The sequence below is a fragment of the Gallinula chloropus genome (assembly GCF_964237585.1).
Source record: "Gallinula chloropus genome assembly, chromosome: 11".
Lineage (NCBI taxonomy): Eukaryota > Metazoa > Chordata > Aves > Gruiformes > Rallidae > Gallinula > Gallinula chloropus.
This window is the reverse complement of record NC_140096.1, coordinates 19,102,179-19,118,202: the sequence shown is the minus strand read 5'-3', so window position 1 is coordinate 19,118,202 and position 16,024 is coordinate 19,102,179. Positions and strand designations below refer to the sequence as shown.

Here is a 16,024-nt window from a genome sequence, read left to right as displayed (position 1 = left end):
AGAAAGATCAGCAAGAAAACTGGAAAAAAAAATGCCATTAGACTTGTGTTTGTAGGTTTGAAAACACTCATACCTCCGAGGTATAAGCTAGTTTAATTTGCTGTGTCTGGTTTTAATTTGCAGTTTCTGTGTCACTCGAAAATTAGTGCTTACTGTAGAAAACAACAACGAGCACCTATTATCTTATGAGGTCATTGCAAACGTGCCAAGTAAAATCTTGTTCTCCTGAGCAGCGTTTTTCAGCCAGTGAGGCAAGGCTGGAGGTGACTAGCAGCATCGAGGGCCTGGGGAGGTAGGCATGAAAGAGGCAGGCAGCAGTGCAAGACTGAGTCTTGTGGGAAGAGAGGGGCAATGCCTCAAGGCAGGAGTGGGAAGAAAGGGACTGGCTGAGGAGACAGGAGCGAAGGATTCCTAGAAATACAGGGGTACACTTGGTAAGACAGACCTTAGGAAAGGGAGATGTGAGTTTTGAACCAACAGCTGGAGAAGGTACAGACCAAGAAGAAAATAATAGATGAGAGCAGAGACACTTCCCTGAAGGATGGCTGGGAATTGTGGTTCTGTCCTAGGTTCAGGAAGAAGGATGCAGTTAGGTTTGTTTGTCTGACCTTTCTGTTCCAATTTGTAATCTGTGGATGATACTGTTGGCTGTTACAGCTTGTGTCCACACACAGCAAAGTTCTGAGCTGCCTAGTGTGGATAAAAATGGACAGAAATACCTTGTGCTGGTTTTGCTTGGCCTTGGCTCTCTTCCTGCAGGTATGCACCTGCTTAGCTTTACATTTGCTTCTCTTCCCTTTCCTAGACCTCACCTAAGGATACAGATACTGGAGCCTGTTCGACGGGTTCTACAGCTGATAACTCAGCATGCTGGGGGCTGTCCCAAAGCATGTTGCTGTCTGGCAGTGCAACCCTGTGACCATGTCCTCTGGTTGTTTCATCTTCTGCAGAGCCAATATGGGACAGTTATTCAGGATTTCTAGAGTGGATTAATGAGAATATAGTTAAGCAAAACAGCCCACATGCTGAAGTGCAGTTGTGATGACACAAAACCTGTGTTGCGAACCAAGGTCTAGTGAGATTAAGCATGTCAGTCACAAAGATGTTGCTTTGGTTATAGTTTAGATAAGATCTTAATTTGAAGATGGGCTTTCATGGAGTAGTTATACAAATCAGCATTTGTATCTTTCACTGAAACGTGAACAAATTGTTTTCTGCTTCTGTTCTTTCAATTTGACTCTTTCTGCTTGAGAAATTTAACCAAGATGCAACCTGGAGAGGAGAAAAGCTTATTGATGAAACACATGGTTGGAGCTAGTCTTCCCTGCTTGTTATATGTTGGGAATGTAGGAAAAAACCCTGACTCTAGATTTCCTGGACAGGAAAGTTCTGGATTTCCCACGACAGGAGGCTGGCAGAAGGGGAGTCAGAGCTAGGCTTGTATGTGTGCTCAGAGGAAATTTGCCTTATCTGCTATCTGCCAAAAGGAATGATGTTAAAGTATTGTTGGGTAGTGGATGTCAATGGCAAGGACCTTGTCTCTGCCAGTTGAGAAAGTACTTGGTAATCTTTGTACCAACTGTAGAAATGTATTTTGGTAGGAACTGCAGGACAGGAGAGGAAACTTCTGCTGTATGTAGACTTGGTTTGCAGCAAAGATGTTGTTCAAAACTTAAAGGTCTGTGTTGTGGCATCACTAAATATACAGTAGTAAAATACATGGCAAAAATACCTGCTGGTGTGTTAGCCCAAGCTTTTGGTGTGGCTTGCTTGCTGCAGGTGCTCAGCTGGGGTAGGAATCAAAAGGAAAACTTGCTGGTTAATGAAGATCTGAAATGATCGTTGCTGCATGTGGTTTTTTTCAGCAGCAGTAGCAAAGATTATTTTGTAGCACATATATTTGTTAGACAAATAAGAAGTGTATTTACCTTTGGGGATGACAGGCAGGGAAACGGCCAGTACATGCTTCCCAGTTTGTGTTAGTCAGCTTTATAGCTGTACAGAAGCAAAAATGAGGAGGAGCTGGGATATTTGCAGTGCTTTTCTCTGTACCATCCAAGGACATTGCTACTTACTGCTGTCAAAGGTATAGCTCTAATTTGCCCTTCTTTCAAGGATATCTTTATTGTCACGCATAGGCTGCCACCCAAGGGCTTGGATACACACCTTAGTTTGATCAGTTACTGTTGTCTGACCTGAGTCATAACTGCTGACCATAATGTAGTTGGGCTATTGTAAATGGAGAGGCAATCTTTTTTTCACTGAAGGCTGAAACTAACCTGTTCTACATCTCATCTGACTAAGAACATTTGCACCTCAGCCCATGCTCAGTATTTCATCAAGCTGAGTTTTCCAAGTCATGAGACCAAGTTCCCTTGGGAAATAAATTTTGGGGTAAAAAATAAAAAATCCTGTGCTTAATTTGAGGAAATAGAAGGAGGGTCTTGTTCACATGTTGTCATTCATGTGTTTTAAATCAAACACACAGAGAGGATGGCTTTTCGTGGTTTATATGGTAGGGATTTGTATCTTAGTTTATATGGTGAAAACTGGGGTGTCCTATTTGCTGTTATGGAATGAAGCTTTATTCTGTCTCTAAAAAAAAAAAACATAAAAATTTACTGTTGTAAGGATTTACAGTTTGGGTCTCCTGCTTTGTAATTTGGCAACAGTTCACGCTGGCTGTGTGTTTCCCCCCTGAGATTATCCTATCCTGAGCTGGAAAAGCCTTTGTGGAAGTTACATGGTATCTGCTGTTACTCTTACAGTTTTGGTTTCAAAGGACCTGCACCTTCTCATCTTGTTAAAAAAGGTTTTGCTGAAAAATACAGTCCATTTAAATTGTAGTTGGGGTGCTTGAATTCGTCCTTGCTTACTTGTGTAGCAGGTTTCAGTTTTGTAGCAAATCTGTGTGTTTCACATACTATTCCTATTGATTGGGGTTGGACCCGATGATCTCCCCAGGTCCTTTCCAACCCCTATGATTCTATGATTTTATTTCTCACAGTTACATCTAATGTATTATATTGCCTTCAAGATGTATTTTTCTTTTTAATTAAGATTTTATTAACAGGAGGACTTTATGGCACAAAAATAACAACAAAAATTGAAGTTCATTTATTGTTGCTCTTCACATTTATAGTTCTGTAATGTTAGAAATTTTATTTTCCTGGATGTAACTTAAAAACCTCTCATAAGGCAGCTCTAGGCTTTTGGAGCAGTCCACCACAGCTATCTGTCACAAACTGACTTGTTTTATAGCATGTTTTCCCCTTTGGTTCTGCTCTGCTTGGCCTCTGAATTTGTCAGATAGTTGAGGTGAGCAGTTTCTGCCTTGCTGAAGTTGCTGCTGCTCGGGGAAAGTATTTCCAGTATTTTCAAACAGCTCCTTTTTATCATGATGTAAATAAACTAAGAGTGAGAACTTGGTTATATATCACAGAGTCTGCTTTTCAAAATTCTCAGTGTGATGGTGCTGACCAGTGTTGGGCTAATAGAACATTTCTGTTTGCAAAATGCTTAAGGTCTTAGAAATATTTGATGTAACTGAACACTTCTAATCTGACAAATCAGGAGACTGTGTGCTCCAGTTTTAATACAATTCATTATTGGCCTCCAAGGTGCTGTTATCATTAGAGAACAGGCTTGTGCTAACCCTTTTAAAAAGACAGCACTGTGTTTTCTTTGCTTCCAGCTCTTCATCGGTAAAATGGGACTTGTATTATTCTGTTTGCATTACACTAGTCCCACAGAGGATACGAAGAAGTCAGATTGCTGAGTGTCACATACAAATTCAAAATAAAGAAGATTGTCACCAGTAAAAAAGATGTAACTGACAGCTATTCCAGGGAAAAAAAATAAATCTTTGAAATTGTAGGTTTAAAAGGACCCCCAGAAAGTGAATATTCCTACTCTCTTACTGTAGTTGGTGAAATAAATATAGAAGAACAAAGTGGTGTTGCCCTCAAACAGCGAAATTGTTTTAATGTAATAATTTACATTTTAATATAAAAGTTATTTTCCTGTAACATGTTGGCTTGATAGGCATAAATTGGTAAAACTGAGAGCAGAATTCCTTGCTGATATGTTTTGGTGTGTGTCTCTGCCGCTAGTGTTGGTATTTTGTAAACCAAGTGTTTTACAGACTTTTGGGAAGAATGCCTCCCTATTTCAAAACTCTTCTGGATTCCTTATCCTGTACTTTTTTTCTAGGGTATTTTACCCTGTTTATTTGTGTATCTAGGGTATTTCCAGTACTGTCACTCAAGTAGCTATGAAATGTTTTCTGAAAGCAGAGCTCTTCCCTGTCTACAGCTGAAGTTGTTCCCCAAGTGATGTGAGAGGATGACTTGGGTGGAATCCCCAGTAGAAACTGTGAGGTCTGGCTTTGAGCAGAGATGAGGGTAGATGAACTTCTGTGGGTTGTTCCTCAAGTTGGTTGAGAGCAACATGTACCACGCTTTGTTAGCAGAGGATGGCAAATGTGGCCTGACCTGCTTTTTCTCCTTGCCTCCTTGATGGTAATAATAGTCTCTGGGCTGAGCAGTTACTGACCCTTTTGTTAACTACTCCCTTGTTTTACAGCTAATATCCTTGTCATTATACAGGTGAATTTTAAACCTCTGCAACCCTGGAGTAGAATCATTCTTCAGTAGGCTGATGTGCATGGAGTTACCAGAGTGCCAGCAAACCACTCAGCAGTGGTCCCCCTTGCCAGGGTGAACATGGGTCTTGATTTCCCCTTGGGAAATAGCGATAAAAGGGAGTGCTTGCTGAAAGCACCCAACAACATGTAGTTATGGAAACCCTGACTGTATTCTCATACAGCACTAAAAATAATTCACAGCTCATACAGCATTTTCAGGGCTAGGGTAAGAAGGTGAGACTGCTGGTTCCTCACAGTTATACCAGTGGCCATAGCCATGGAATTAGTTTGTAATGTAACGAGTATTTATCAGCTTAAGTGCAAGCCTGTAGTCTAGATCACATTCATGGACAAAGCAGTATGGAGTAGTGGGACTGTTGGATTGACTGATTCTAACCAGATGCAGTTAATTGTGTCTAAAATTTAATGACCTTCCAGCTGTTAGGGCTTTTTGCTGCTTTCTAGTGGATTGTTGTAATCATTCTCTCAAGCTGAGCAGTTGCATCAATCTTACAAATGGTGAGTAATGTCCTTCTACTGTATGTCATAACAGAAAATGCTGTTAGAATTGTGAATGAGAGAATGAAGCATTTGCTGAAGCAAAGCCAACTTTGAGATCATCTCAGTGGTGTGACTCATTCAGGAAGCCAAAGCTCTTTGAACAGACAGAAATATCTTTATCTATTCAATGTCTGACTTCAATAAGAAACAACAAAAAAGTTCTACTTTTCATACAGCAACCTGCAATCTATGAATTGTAGATAAGACAAGATAGTATTTTTGATTCAGGTAATGTACTGGTCTTCAGGGTTCTTTGTGTTTTTCATGATTTCTCACTTCCCTCTGAAGAGAAACAAAACCCTTCTGAAACTCAAATAGCTGCATGAAGGTAGTCACACGGGCTCTGTGCTGCAAGCGTACCCTTGGGAAAACCGTGTTCTGAGCGTGATTGTGTAGACCTCTCAGTTTGTCTTGCTTTGCCTTCTTGTGTTCTCTCACAGTTGTTATTTTTCAGAATCTGAGAAGGGGTTGATGGAAAGAAAGTGGATCTGGAAGTACCTAGAAGTTCTGAAATAAATTTTCAGGGATGCAGTTGACATAATCTGAATCTAACACATCTTTGGAATATTGAAAACCTGAATCAAAAGATCATTTTCCATTAAACATAGAAGAGTGCTTACAGTGCTGTAAAGGATGTACTAACTTTGCATACAAGCTCTCTACCCTAACAGCATTTTTGGGGGAATGCCCTGCTTCCATGATATCAGCAGATTTGTGGAACAGACTTTACAGCATCTCTTTGGGTAACTGTATCTCTCATTTTTTTTGGGTAATCCCATCTCATATTTTGTAGTTCTTCTGTAGGAGCATACAAGCTGGGTGTGATTGCTTCAGTAGCTTTGCTTTAGTTGAACTCTTCATTTATGTGGCCATGCTGGAAGGACGGCAAGCACAGGAAATACAGGAAGGAAACATAAGATATTATTGCTTCTATTTTTGTTCCTGTTGTAGCAAAAAGTTTTACTTGTGCATCAGGATGCAACAGCCTGTATTTTTTCTGTAAGGATTTTTCTTCTTTTAGAATTCCCCAATTCTTAGAATTGAAAGGAGCTTTAGAGATATCTGTGCTAATGGTTTTATTACTGTGCAGAAGGATAAAAGTCTTAATTTCAACTATTTGAGGCTTCGGTACGTATTTTGGCAGCAAAGATAAAATACATACTCATTTTCCCAGGAAATTTTTTGTTCCCAGTTAGGGAGAGGTTAAGTATGCCTTGTTAGTGAAATGAGTATACTTTGATCTGAGTTCTGTTCAATAGGAGTTAATTCAATATTTAGTGTTGGGGAGGTGACCTGGCCATTGTATCTTTGACATATAATTATATGGGAATAATCCACTTTATGTAGGAGTGATCTGATGGAGTGTTTATGAAGAATGGCTGGCATTTTCTAGCTGTAGTGTGGTATAAGCAGCAAAACTTTGGTATGTACAGAAAGTACAACATGTTATTTTTATGTAAAAATGGTGGGATTTCTGTAAAAGTGAGACATAATGGAATTACAGTTTCCTAAGAGCTGTTTCCTGTGGCTGGAAAGCAAAACAACAGTACACGACTAAGATGTAGTCTACTAAGATGTAGATGTAGTCAGCCTCCAATAAGCACAAATACTGCTTGTGCTTGTTGGAGGCTGGGCACTACCATGTTATGTTTCAGGTTGTCCTCTGGTTTACCACACTTTACTGATTTGTGGTACTTATTTTCTGAGTTTATGGGTCCTTAATGAACAGGAATGCTGGACAAGCAAGACAGGAGTCAGCAGGGAGCGTACATTTCAAAGCCTTGGTTTCACTAAGCTGTGTGTTTTCTTGAATGCCACAGGTCTTCTCGTGGGAACACTAGATGCGGTGCTGGATTCTACATCAAAAGTTGCCCCGTTCCGCATCCTGCATCAGACACCAGACTCTCAAGTCTACTGGTCCATTGCATGTGGTATGTACTGTGATTTTGAAGCTACCAGACATTATAAAGTGAAAAAGGAGGGTGCAAAGTGTGGGACCTATTTTTGGCTTCATCTTCTCTCGCGTCGTTATTCACTCCTGTGACCTCTGAACAGTTTAAAAACGTTTGCAAACCTGAGACTGACAGTGTTGTGGTTCCAGTTTTTTGGAATATCCCTATAGACTCTTCATATTACAGCTTTGATGGGCTGCTCTCTGCAGCAGTCTGTCAAGTACTGAAGAACAGCTTTAGTGCTCTCAGCATAATACCAGCACTTATTTTCTGCAAGATGCAGGTGTAATTTAGCTCAGTTCAGGATAATAAGCGTAACCTCACTCTTAGGAGTAGTGTTCTGTAGGTAGGAATAACATAAGCTGCTTATCCTAATGGCTTTTTTACTTTATCTCTGCTTTTTAAAAGGAGTCAAGTTCCCAGTCATGGTCAGAGCTGAAGTCTTCCTCATACCAAATGCTCTCCTAGTGTAAGAAGTTCTTTCTCGTGTTATAAACCAGTAGGAAATGGAAAGGAAAATTGACTTCTGTAGTGGAATATTTGGGATTTTTCCTAGAGCATGTTTTTTGATAGCTTGCATGGGTTTAATTTGTTGTGGGGATTTTTTTTGAGTTTTGTGGGGGTTTTTAAGTTTTGTAGCTTCTGCTGAAAATAAAATCTTAATTTCTTTCTGCAGGCTGCTTAGCTACTGAGTGTTCAAAGAGACCTCAATTCCAAAAGTTGAGAGGACTCTTTTTTGTTTATATTTGTCATTGTTTTTTCTTCCAAGGCATGGTCTTGTCTTTATAGTGAAATTAATGAATATCGGCATGTGGTGTAATGCCAAGAGTCACTGTGGTGGAATTAATCCATTTCTTTGGCTTTTTGAAAACCCTCAAAACATTTATAATTACAGTGAAAAAGAACCATTTTTTTCCCATGTTTAATTTATTTTTTAATTAATAATGTTCTTTAAAGAAACAAGACCCTATCTAGACTTCTCTGGGCTGCAAGCCTTCCTTTTAGCTGCCTGTGGCAGACATTGAGCTTTGCAGGATCTGCAAACGCTCAGGTGCAGGAGTAATCCTGGCAGTCAGCGCTGTGCTGATGTTACACTGGCTTGTGCTGTGACTGCTTTCCTATGAATCCTCACTGCTTTTCCTTAAAGGAGAAATTGTGCCTCTTGCTGCTGTTCTTTGCAGTTAGCTGCCTTCAAAACACAGATCTGCCCTTTTAGATGGTCAGTTAGCAGTGTACACATCTCATGGCACACTGCTAATCTACTCCTGTTCACATGCTGCAAGGACGTCTGCGAAGGGCCGTGGTCAGCCAGAGAACTGTTGAATAACCATTTACATGTCTCTTTAAAAGGGCAGCCTTAGAAAGTTGATACAATTTGAACAGTTTGTAAATTGGCAGTAAATAAGATTTTTAGATCTACTGATGAAGTCAGAACTGATGGTGACAGGCTCTCAAAAAGGGACTTTGATAAATATGTTAGAAATATACTCTGGGCATTCTAATGCTATCAAGTCAGTCCCTGGGGAAACACAAAGGATAGTTTTTACCTCAGGACTGAATTTATATCAGTTCCATGCTGCCCAAGTGTGCTTTACGGGAAAAGGCTGCATAATGTAGTTGTACTCTGTGTTAGGAAGTGGATTGCACCTTCTGTGTAGTGCAGAAACTGAAGAGGCTACATTTTGTTCTTGCTGTTACACATTCAGGGTTGGAAAGAGTGCTGCTAAATCATTTAAAAATTAATTTAAAAGTTTCATCTTTACTTTGTCACATCTGTGCCTCTGATTCACACTGTGACTCAAATGGTTGGTCTACATCAGAGAAGAATAATTAGTTTGTGATTTAATTGCTATGTTAATTACTCTTCATGTATTTTTTTTTAAGTTTTGCAAATCCACCCTGTGTAGCACAGTCTGCCTAAACAGTATTTAGGAAATTCCTCTTCATTCCCAAGACAACTTTAATTCTGTGGAGTCCACTGAAAGCTGTTTAATTAGTCTTTACAAAGGAAAATGAGACAAAAAGAAATTGTTAAAGGTGTGTTCTTGCTAAGGGGGAATTGATAGTGTGTGATTACACTGACTGATTGCACTTGTGAACATTCCTGTGGAGGATGAAACTGCCAATTAATTTATATTCTAGAATCCCTTTGTTCAAACCTATGTAAATTCTTCACCTCTCTCTCCCACCATCTGATTGGGAGACACCTCTCTTTAAAGAACTGATTCAGTGTTGAGCTTACTGGACCTCTGCTGTTTCACTAGTACTATCTCTGCTTATTACCTATTACCACTTGCAGAATTTCTAATTGAGTATGTGAAAAGAAGAAGAAGAATTAACATAAGCATTTTTAAATTGGCCACCACATTCCTCTTAGTTATTAAAATAGCTAGTGGGTGATAGTCCTGCTTTGTATTAAAAGTGAACTAAATGTATTTCTGGAAAGTTCAGGTGAGATATAGGTTTTTCTTTGCTGTAAGGTTGCAGTGACATTCACCATATAGGAGGTGGTAGCTCTCTGAAAGTTAGATGAAAAAGCAGTGTAAAGTAAATAAAGCAACAAGGTTGGCTTCTGTCTATGGTGTTTGAAAATGCAGTATTTATATTTTTGGAACATTGAATTTTATCTTGGCTCTGTGGTTTCTACATTCCTTATGGTTATTGATAACAGTTTTTTTAGTTACTCCTCTTGTACATATGTAATGAAAGAAGTCTTTATTTCCATGTGTTTGAGTCCCAGAGGGTCCAGAAGAAAAAAAAATACTGGTTCTGATGGTGCCAAATGTTGTTTCAAAGATTGTTCAGCTTGTATGAGTCAGTGAGCCTTTTTTCCTGTGCCAGGAGTTAGTTCTGGTCTATGTTTTCTATAAGGGGTGCAGCTGGGCTCCTGCCCTGTAGAACCCTGCAACCACATGAACACAACGTGTTGTTTGGAGTGACATCATCAGCAGAACTTGATTGTAGGTAGGATAACATTTGTTCTGAGCAGTGGTTGCCTAAGCTTTAGCATGGTTAGAAATATAGTTAAAATGTGGTGGTATAGAATGAGGTAAAACCATGCCACGTACTGAACACAAAGAAGGAGCAATTGATTGCTGCAAGCAGCATAAATGGTTGTTTCATGTATTCAAAGGGAAATCTTGGCTACCTTCCTGGTTACAGTGATGTCTTCTTTACATCCTTACACATTAGAAGGGATTTCACACAGCTACTCTTAAGTCTTGGAAGTCTACTCTGGAAAATGTTGTAGGCCAGGGATCAAAGCTGAGGATATCAAAGGCCCAGATTTCATTTACTACTTGGTCTCATAGATCTGATCTCACCTTCTGCACTGGGAGTGTTGTAGTGATGCTCTGCGTCCGTGTTGGAGAGGTACTGCTGGACTGAAGGAACTGTCAGGCTTCCACACTGAAACACACAATGCTGACAAAGCTGAGATGCTTCTGGGTGTAGCAGCTAGAAATATAGCTGCATAAAGTGCTTGAAAGATAAAACCACAGAAGTGCACATTTTTCATGTACACCAAATACATTTTTAGTATATACGACAGTTGGACAGTAAATTTGAGACTTTTGATTTGGACTAATGTGCCTAAGTATTCACTTGATTAATGTTTTTAGTGAAACAATTAAAGTCTGTTCTAATTTTAAATAATACTTACTTTCTCTTTCAATCAGGATCCAGCAGAGAAGAAATAACAGAACACTGGGACTGGTTAGAACACAATGTTATGAAGACTTTATCAGTATTTGATTCAAATGAAGATATTACAAGCTTTGTCCAGGGAAAGATAAGAGTAAGTAACAGGCACATGGCGTAGTTGAGAAAGGCTAAGTATTTTTTCCTCTATACATACATAAATAATATGTCCTCTTCAGAATATTGAAGGGCAGCACCAGAATGCTACATACTTCTGATTTTGGTTGTATGTTACTCTTAGCTGCAACACACTGCATTGTTCCTGTTTATCTGTCCCACAGATGAGTAAGGTTATTTGACATGAACTCTTCTTGGTAAATGGTGCACCAAATGCCTTTAGATAGTGATCTAAAATGATAAGTTTTATCTCAAATGAAAAATTAATTCATAATAATTTTAATAATGCCTGAGAATTATATGGTACATTTTTTGTGAATGTGCAACAGTTCACTTTTTATTTAGCCCAGAGATTCTTGTGGTTAAGTGAAGAAAATACATCTGTTTCTCCCCAGGAGTGAGCAAGCAGTGTTTGGTGCTCAGCCACTGTTTAGGGCTGAACCACCACACTGGCCTAACTTGTATGGGAAACTTGGAGCATGAGTCTGAAGTAGCCTGCTTGATCCTGGGATTCTTCCTGTTCTAAAACTTAGAATCCTGTTAAGAGAATGCTGCGCTGTCTGTATGCAGATGCATATGTGGCACCCATCCACCTGGATACATGAAATAACTGGCCCTTTTCATTTAGGGTTTGATTGCTGAAGAGGGAAAAGGTTCTTTTGTAAAAGAAGAAGATCCTGAGAAGTTCCGTGAAGGTCTTATGAAGTTTGAAAAGTGTTTTGGATTACCGGAGCAGGAGAAGTTGATCACCTACTACTCATGCAGCTACTGGAAGGGCAGAGTGCCCTGTCAAGGATGGCTCTATCTTAGTACCAACTTCCTTAGCTTTTACTCGTTTTTGCTGGGAGCAGAAAGTAAGTAAGGTTTGATACTAAGCCTAGTCCCTTCACGTTTTACTGTTTATCTTTAAGATTTGGAAGAATTCTTCCTATGTCCAAACAGAGTTATTTTGCCATGTGAGCAGATGTCACCACAGGATAGAGAGAACTGCAAACATAAAATACTTATGGCAATGACGACATTTGTGCAACTTACTACGCAATGTCCACTAGTTTTCTTCCTCCATATAAGCTTCAGAGAGAAGGCAGACCTGTTGCAGTTGATTGTTAACTAAAAGTTGTCCATCATCTTTATTCATGCTGCATATTAATTCAGTCTGTGAGGATGAGAGTCATGTCTTCACACACAGACTTAGTGTTTCACATGGGTGCACAATGCACTGGTGGTAATTGCACGGATCATACATTAGTTTGAGATGCCCAAGCAAATGCCTCTAATAGTGTGATGTATAACTGTATTCAGGTGAAACCAAGAAAGCATAAAGCAGATAGGATCCTTTCTGAGCTGATTTTCATTTGTAATGGGAAATGTCATAGCTTGTGGGCACAATTCCTCAAAATGCCAATGCCTGGTTGATTTGCTCTAAGAAGCCCCATTGGTAAACTGGGGCAGCTTGTATCATGGTGTTTGTTTGCAGTTTGCAGTTCACATAAGAGTTTCACATGAGAGTGGAAAGAAAGGAGATGTTAGCTTGTGTTTTCATACATGGTATATATTTTAATGGTTTCCTTCCTGTAAATTTCTTTCTAATGGAATTATTTTAGAGGAATTGTGAAAGAGAGTAGGGTTTGGTGCCTCTGCATTTGTGGCCCTTTACAAGTGGGTTATCATTTAACTGTATTGCTTAATTAGATTTTATTAGTGCTGTTAACTAGTACCTTTCTTTTTGAATACAAGAGTAGTAGCTAATGAGAAGTTACACCTGCTTATGTTTTCATTTTCAGTAAAACTTACTATCTCGTGGGATGAAATATCGAAACTTGAGAAGACTTCCAACGTGATTCTGACAGAGAGCATTCATGTGCGCTCCCATGGGGAAGATCACTATTTTTCCATGTTTTTGCACATTAGTGAAACATTCCTTCTCATGGAGCAGCTGGCCAACTATGCAGTTAGGAGACTTTTTGACAAGGAGACATTTGAAAATGACCTAGTCCTTCATGACCCTCTGCAGATCACCAAGAGGTAATACCTAACAGAGTCTGTCTGCTCTGGGACCTGTACTTTTTTAGGGAAAGGGGAAGGGAATCCTTGTCTCAAGGAGATAAGTAAACATCAGCAAAGTGGTATTCTCTTAATTAATACGCCTCATGAAAATTTGGGATCAAAACAATGTAAGGTGTTGTAATTTATTGTTACTTTGCAATATCAAAAGTCTGTATGAGTGCAGGAAGTGATCAGACCTTCAGAGCTGGTCTTCAACTATAGGGCTTATAGTACTTTGACTTTTTAAAAGGCTTTCTAGCAGCGTTTAGGATTAGAGAATTAAGAGTGAAGCTGCAGTGTCTCCAAAGAGACCTGATGATGAACGATAAGGGGGAGAATAAGTCATTTAATAAACATATATAAATAATAACTGCCTGGTTTTTTTCTGCTGCTGAAGAGAGGTGATAAAATCAGTGAGATGAAGATGGCTTTCCTCATTTACCACAGTATTTTAGGCAGCGGGAAAGATGCATACATATGTAAGTAACCTGATGGTTAGAGTCCCTTCCTGCCCAGGGAAGGTGTTTGTAGTAATTTTATGGTTTCTCTTCAGTTCTTATTTCGGTTGAAGCAGATGTTCAGGTTTTGGTCAGTGAACTACAATGATTTAGTCTGAAAAGTAAGCAGGAAAAGGAACTTCACTGCTAGATAATTTAAATTCACATAAAGAAGCTAAACCTTTTCTTTTTGGAAAATGTTACCTATCTGCAAATTGAAAATGATGACAAACCATTTTTTAAACAATTGTTCCTACTTAAAGGTGCATGCTCCTGTGATTTAAGAAAAAGAAATCAGTTTAGTTTTATGGTACACTGATAATAAAACCTGATCGGGGTTATGTTTCCTGAGTAACGGATACTTCAGTTTGGGAACAGCTCTGGACAACAAAGAACCAAAGCATTGTTTCTGGCTGCAGGTATCTGGGAAGAAAACTAGCCCATGGCAGATGCTTACAATGTGCTACCTTTCTAGATGATTAACCTCTGTCAAGCCCAAACTTGGTTTAGGTTTAAATGGACTATTTTGATGGATGGGGAACCAGAGCAGATTAGGCCCTGCTTCAGCAAAGTGCTTCACTGTGTAAGAACACACCTGAATTTGTTCCTGTTTAGTGAAGTATTTAAGTGTTTTGTTAAGTAGTTCTATATAGATAGGTGTGGGCCTGCCCTCTTCAAGCAAAACATTGAACCCTCCAGATCCACCCCATGGATTATGGGAGAGCACAGTATTTTACTGTCTTTTCCCAGGGTGTTTTTAAGTTCTGTATTTGTAGAGATATTTTAAACTTAATTTTTCTTTTCTCTCTCCTACCCTGTTTTTCATTTTGTTTTTAATCTAGAGGCCTAGAGAGCCGAGCCCACAGTGAGCAGTTCAGTGCATTCTTCAGGCTGCCCAAGGAAGAGACCTTGCAGGAAGTGCACGAGTGCTTCTTATGGGTTCCTTTCAGTCATTGCAACAGCCATGGGAAAATGTGCATTTCAGAAAACTACATCTGCTTTGCTAGCCAGGACGGCAGCCTGTGCAGTGTAATCATTCCATTAAGAGAGGTAATGCAAACCACAAGTTGGAGCCAGTTATACCAGAATTTTTGCACTTGTGTAGTTTAATGCCAGTTAAGCAGATTTTCATTAGAATCTGCTTACTTTATATGATGTCACACATTTCCCCCCACTGTAGACACTGCATGTAGGAGTACTGTTTGTAGGTGTATAGAACTGTTTGCGTTTCAGCTTTGTTCTTTGTCTTCTCTTTCCTTTTATATGTAGTCTGATCTCTGTAGATGGGAACAGAAACAAAAAATTTTAATACTTTATTTTTTAAATTAGGAACCTTATGGTTATGCTTAATTCTTGAAGTAAATGAGAGAGTGTCAAGATAAAAAGATAAATTTGAGAGGGTAGAGGATCTTGGAGATAAGTAGTCACTCTGTTGTGTTTCTTAGCTCAGTAGTGCAATTCCTTTTGCAGCAGTTGAGCTGTTCAGAAGTCTGTAGGAAAATCCATTGACATTTGCCAGTGAACAAGTATCAGTGCCATTACAGCTGATGGTCTTAACAGGATGAACATGGACCATACTGTAAAGGACAGAGCATTCATATTTCTACAGACTACTATAGCTAGGCTGTGGAATAACTTCTGGAAGAAAAAAACAACCCTTCTCTATCCCTGTCTTGAGTTCATGTGATTTGGGGCATTGCCACATTTCAATCTTCCTTTCATCAGTACCCAGACATATTTTACAATATCCTGAAAATTAACCAGGTTCTGTACTTGCTCTACACACTCTGTGTACCCACTGCCTGACATAAGGCACCTGCCATGGCACGTGAGCTGAACTCATTTCAGCAATGCAGTTGGTGTTCCCTGCCAGATAAAGCAATTTATTTGATCATCTATAAATAATTGTGCAAACAATAGGGACTTCCTTCATGTGTGAAAACCAAAAAGAGGATGTGTTAAAAGAGCTCATGGATTGCTATTTGTTCTTCAGTAGGGTGGAGTTACTTTCTTCCAGTGATCTTTCACTCTTTCCCTATAACAATGTAAAAGCATCAGCAGTGGCAGCCAGCCTAGCTATTCATGCCTGTCTCACTTGTACTTGCATTAATAAAATGTATTAACTGCTCTAATCTGTAACCATTCCATCATGGCAATTAAAATCAGCTCCAGCTGTCATGTGTTGTGACAGTTGTCTTTGAAAGGGTTCTCTCAGTGGAAATTCGTTCTCCTGAAACTTGCTTCATTGGATTACTCGCACAAGCCGTGTTTTGTCTGCTTTTGGATTGCAAGAAGAAAAGTAACAGCTTCAGTGGGTAGAAGTGGGCAAGATTTTCAAATAAGCTCAGCACTCACAGCTGGGAAAATCTTATCAAGGATTTTTGGTGCTCTGTTGAAAACTTGGGGTGTAATACTTACTGCCTTCTGCTAACATAGCTCCAGACCACTGAGCTTTAAAGTACTGACTTTGTTACTTGCCTTACTGACTCTGCTTGTGCGGTGCTGCT

The 16,024-nt window shown here is 39.4% G+C and overlaps 1 protein-coding gene across 2 annotated transcripts in view; it reads left to right on the top strand.

Moving 5' to 3' along the window:
* TBC1D8B (TBC1 domain family member 8B) overlaps positions 1-16,024 on the top strand; it is a gene marked incomplete at its 5' end in the record, with an annotated part of 33,751 nt that overhangs the window by 1,895 nt on the left and 15,832 nt on the right. For both annotated transcript variants that reach the window (XM_084269059.1, XM_084269060.1), the window contains 5 exons: positions 7,027-7,137; positions 10,836-10,954; positions 11,603-11,828; positions 12,759-12,999; positions 14,360-14,567. In XM_084269059.1, the coding sequence (XP_084125185.1) occupies positions 7,027-7,137; positions 10,836-10,954; positions 11,603-11,828; positions 12,759-12,999; positions 14,360-14,567 (905 nt within the window). The remainder of the gene's footprint in view (positions 1-7,026; positions 7,138-10,835; positions 10,955-11,602; positions 11,829-12,758; positions 13,000-14,359; positions 14,568-16,024) is intronic.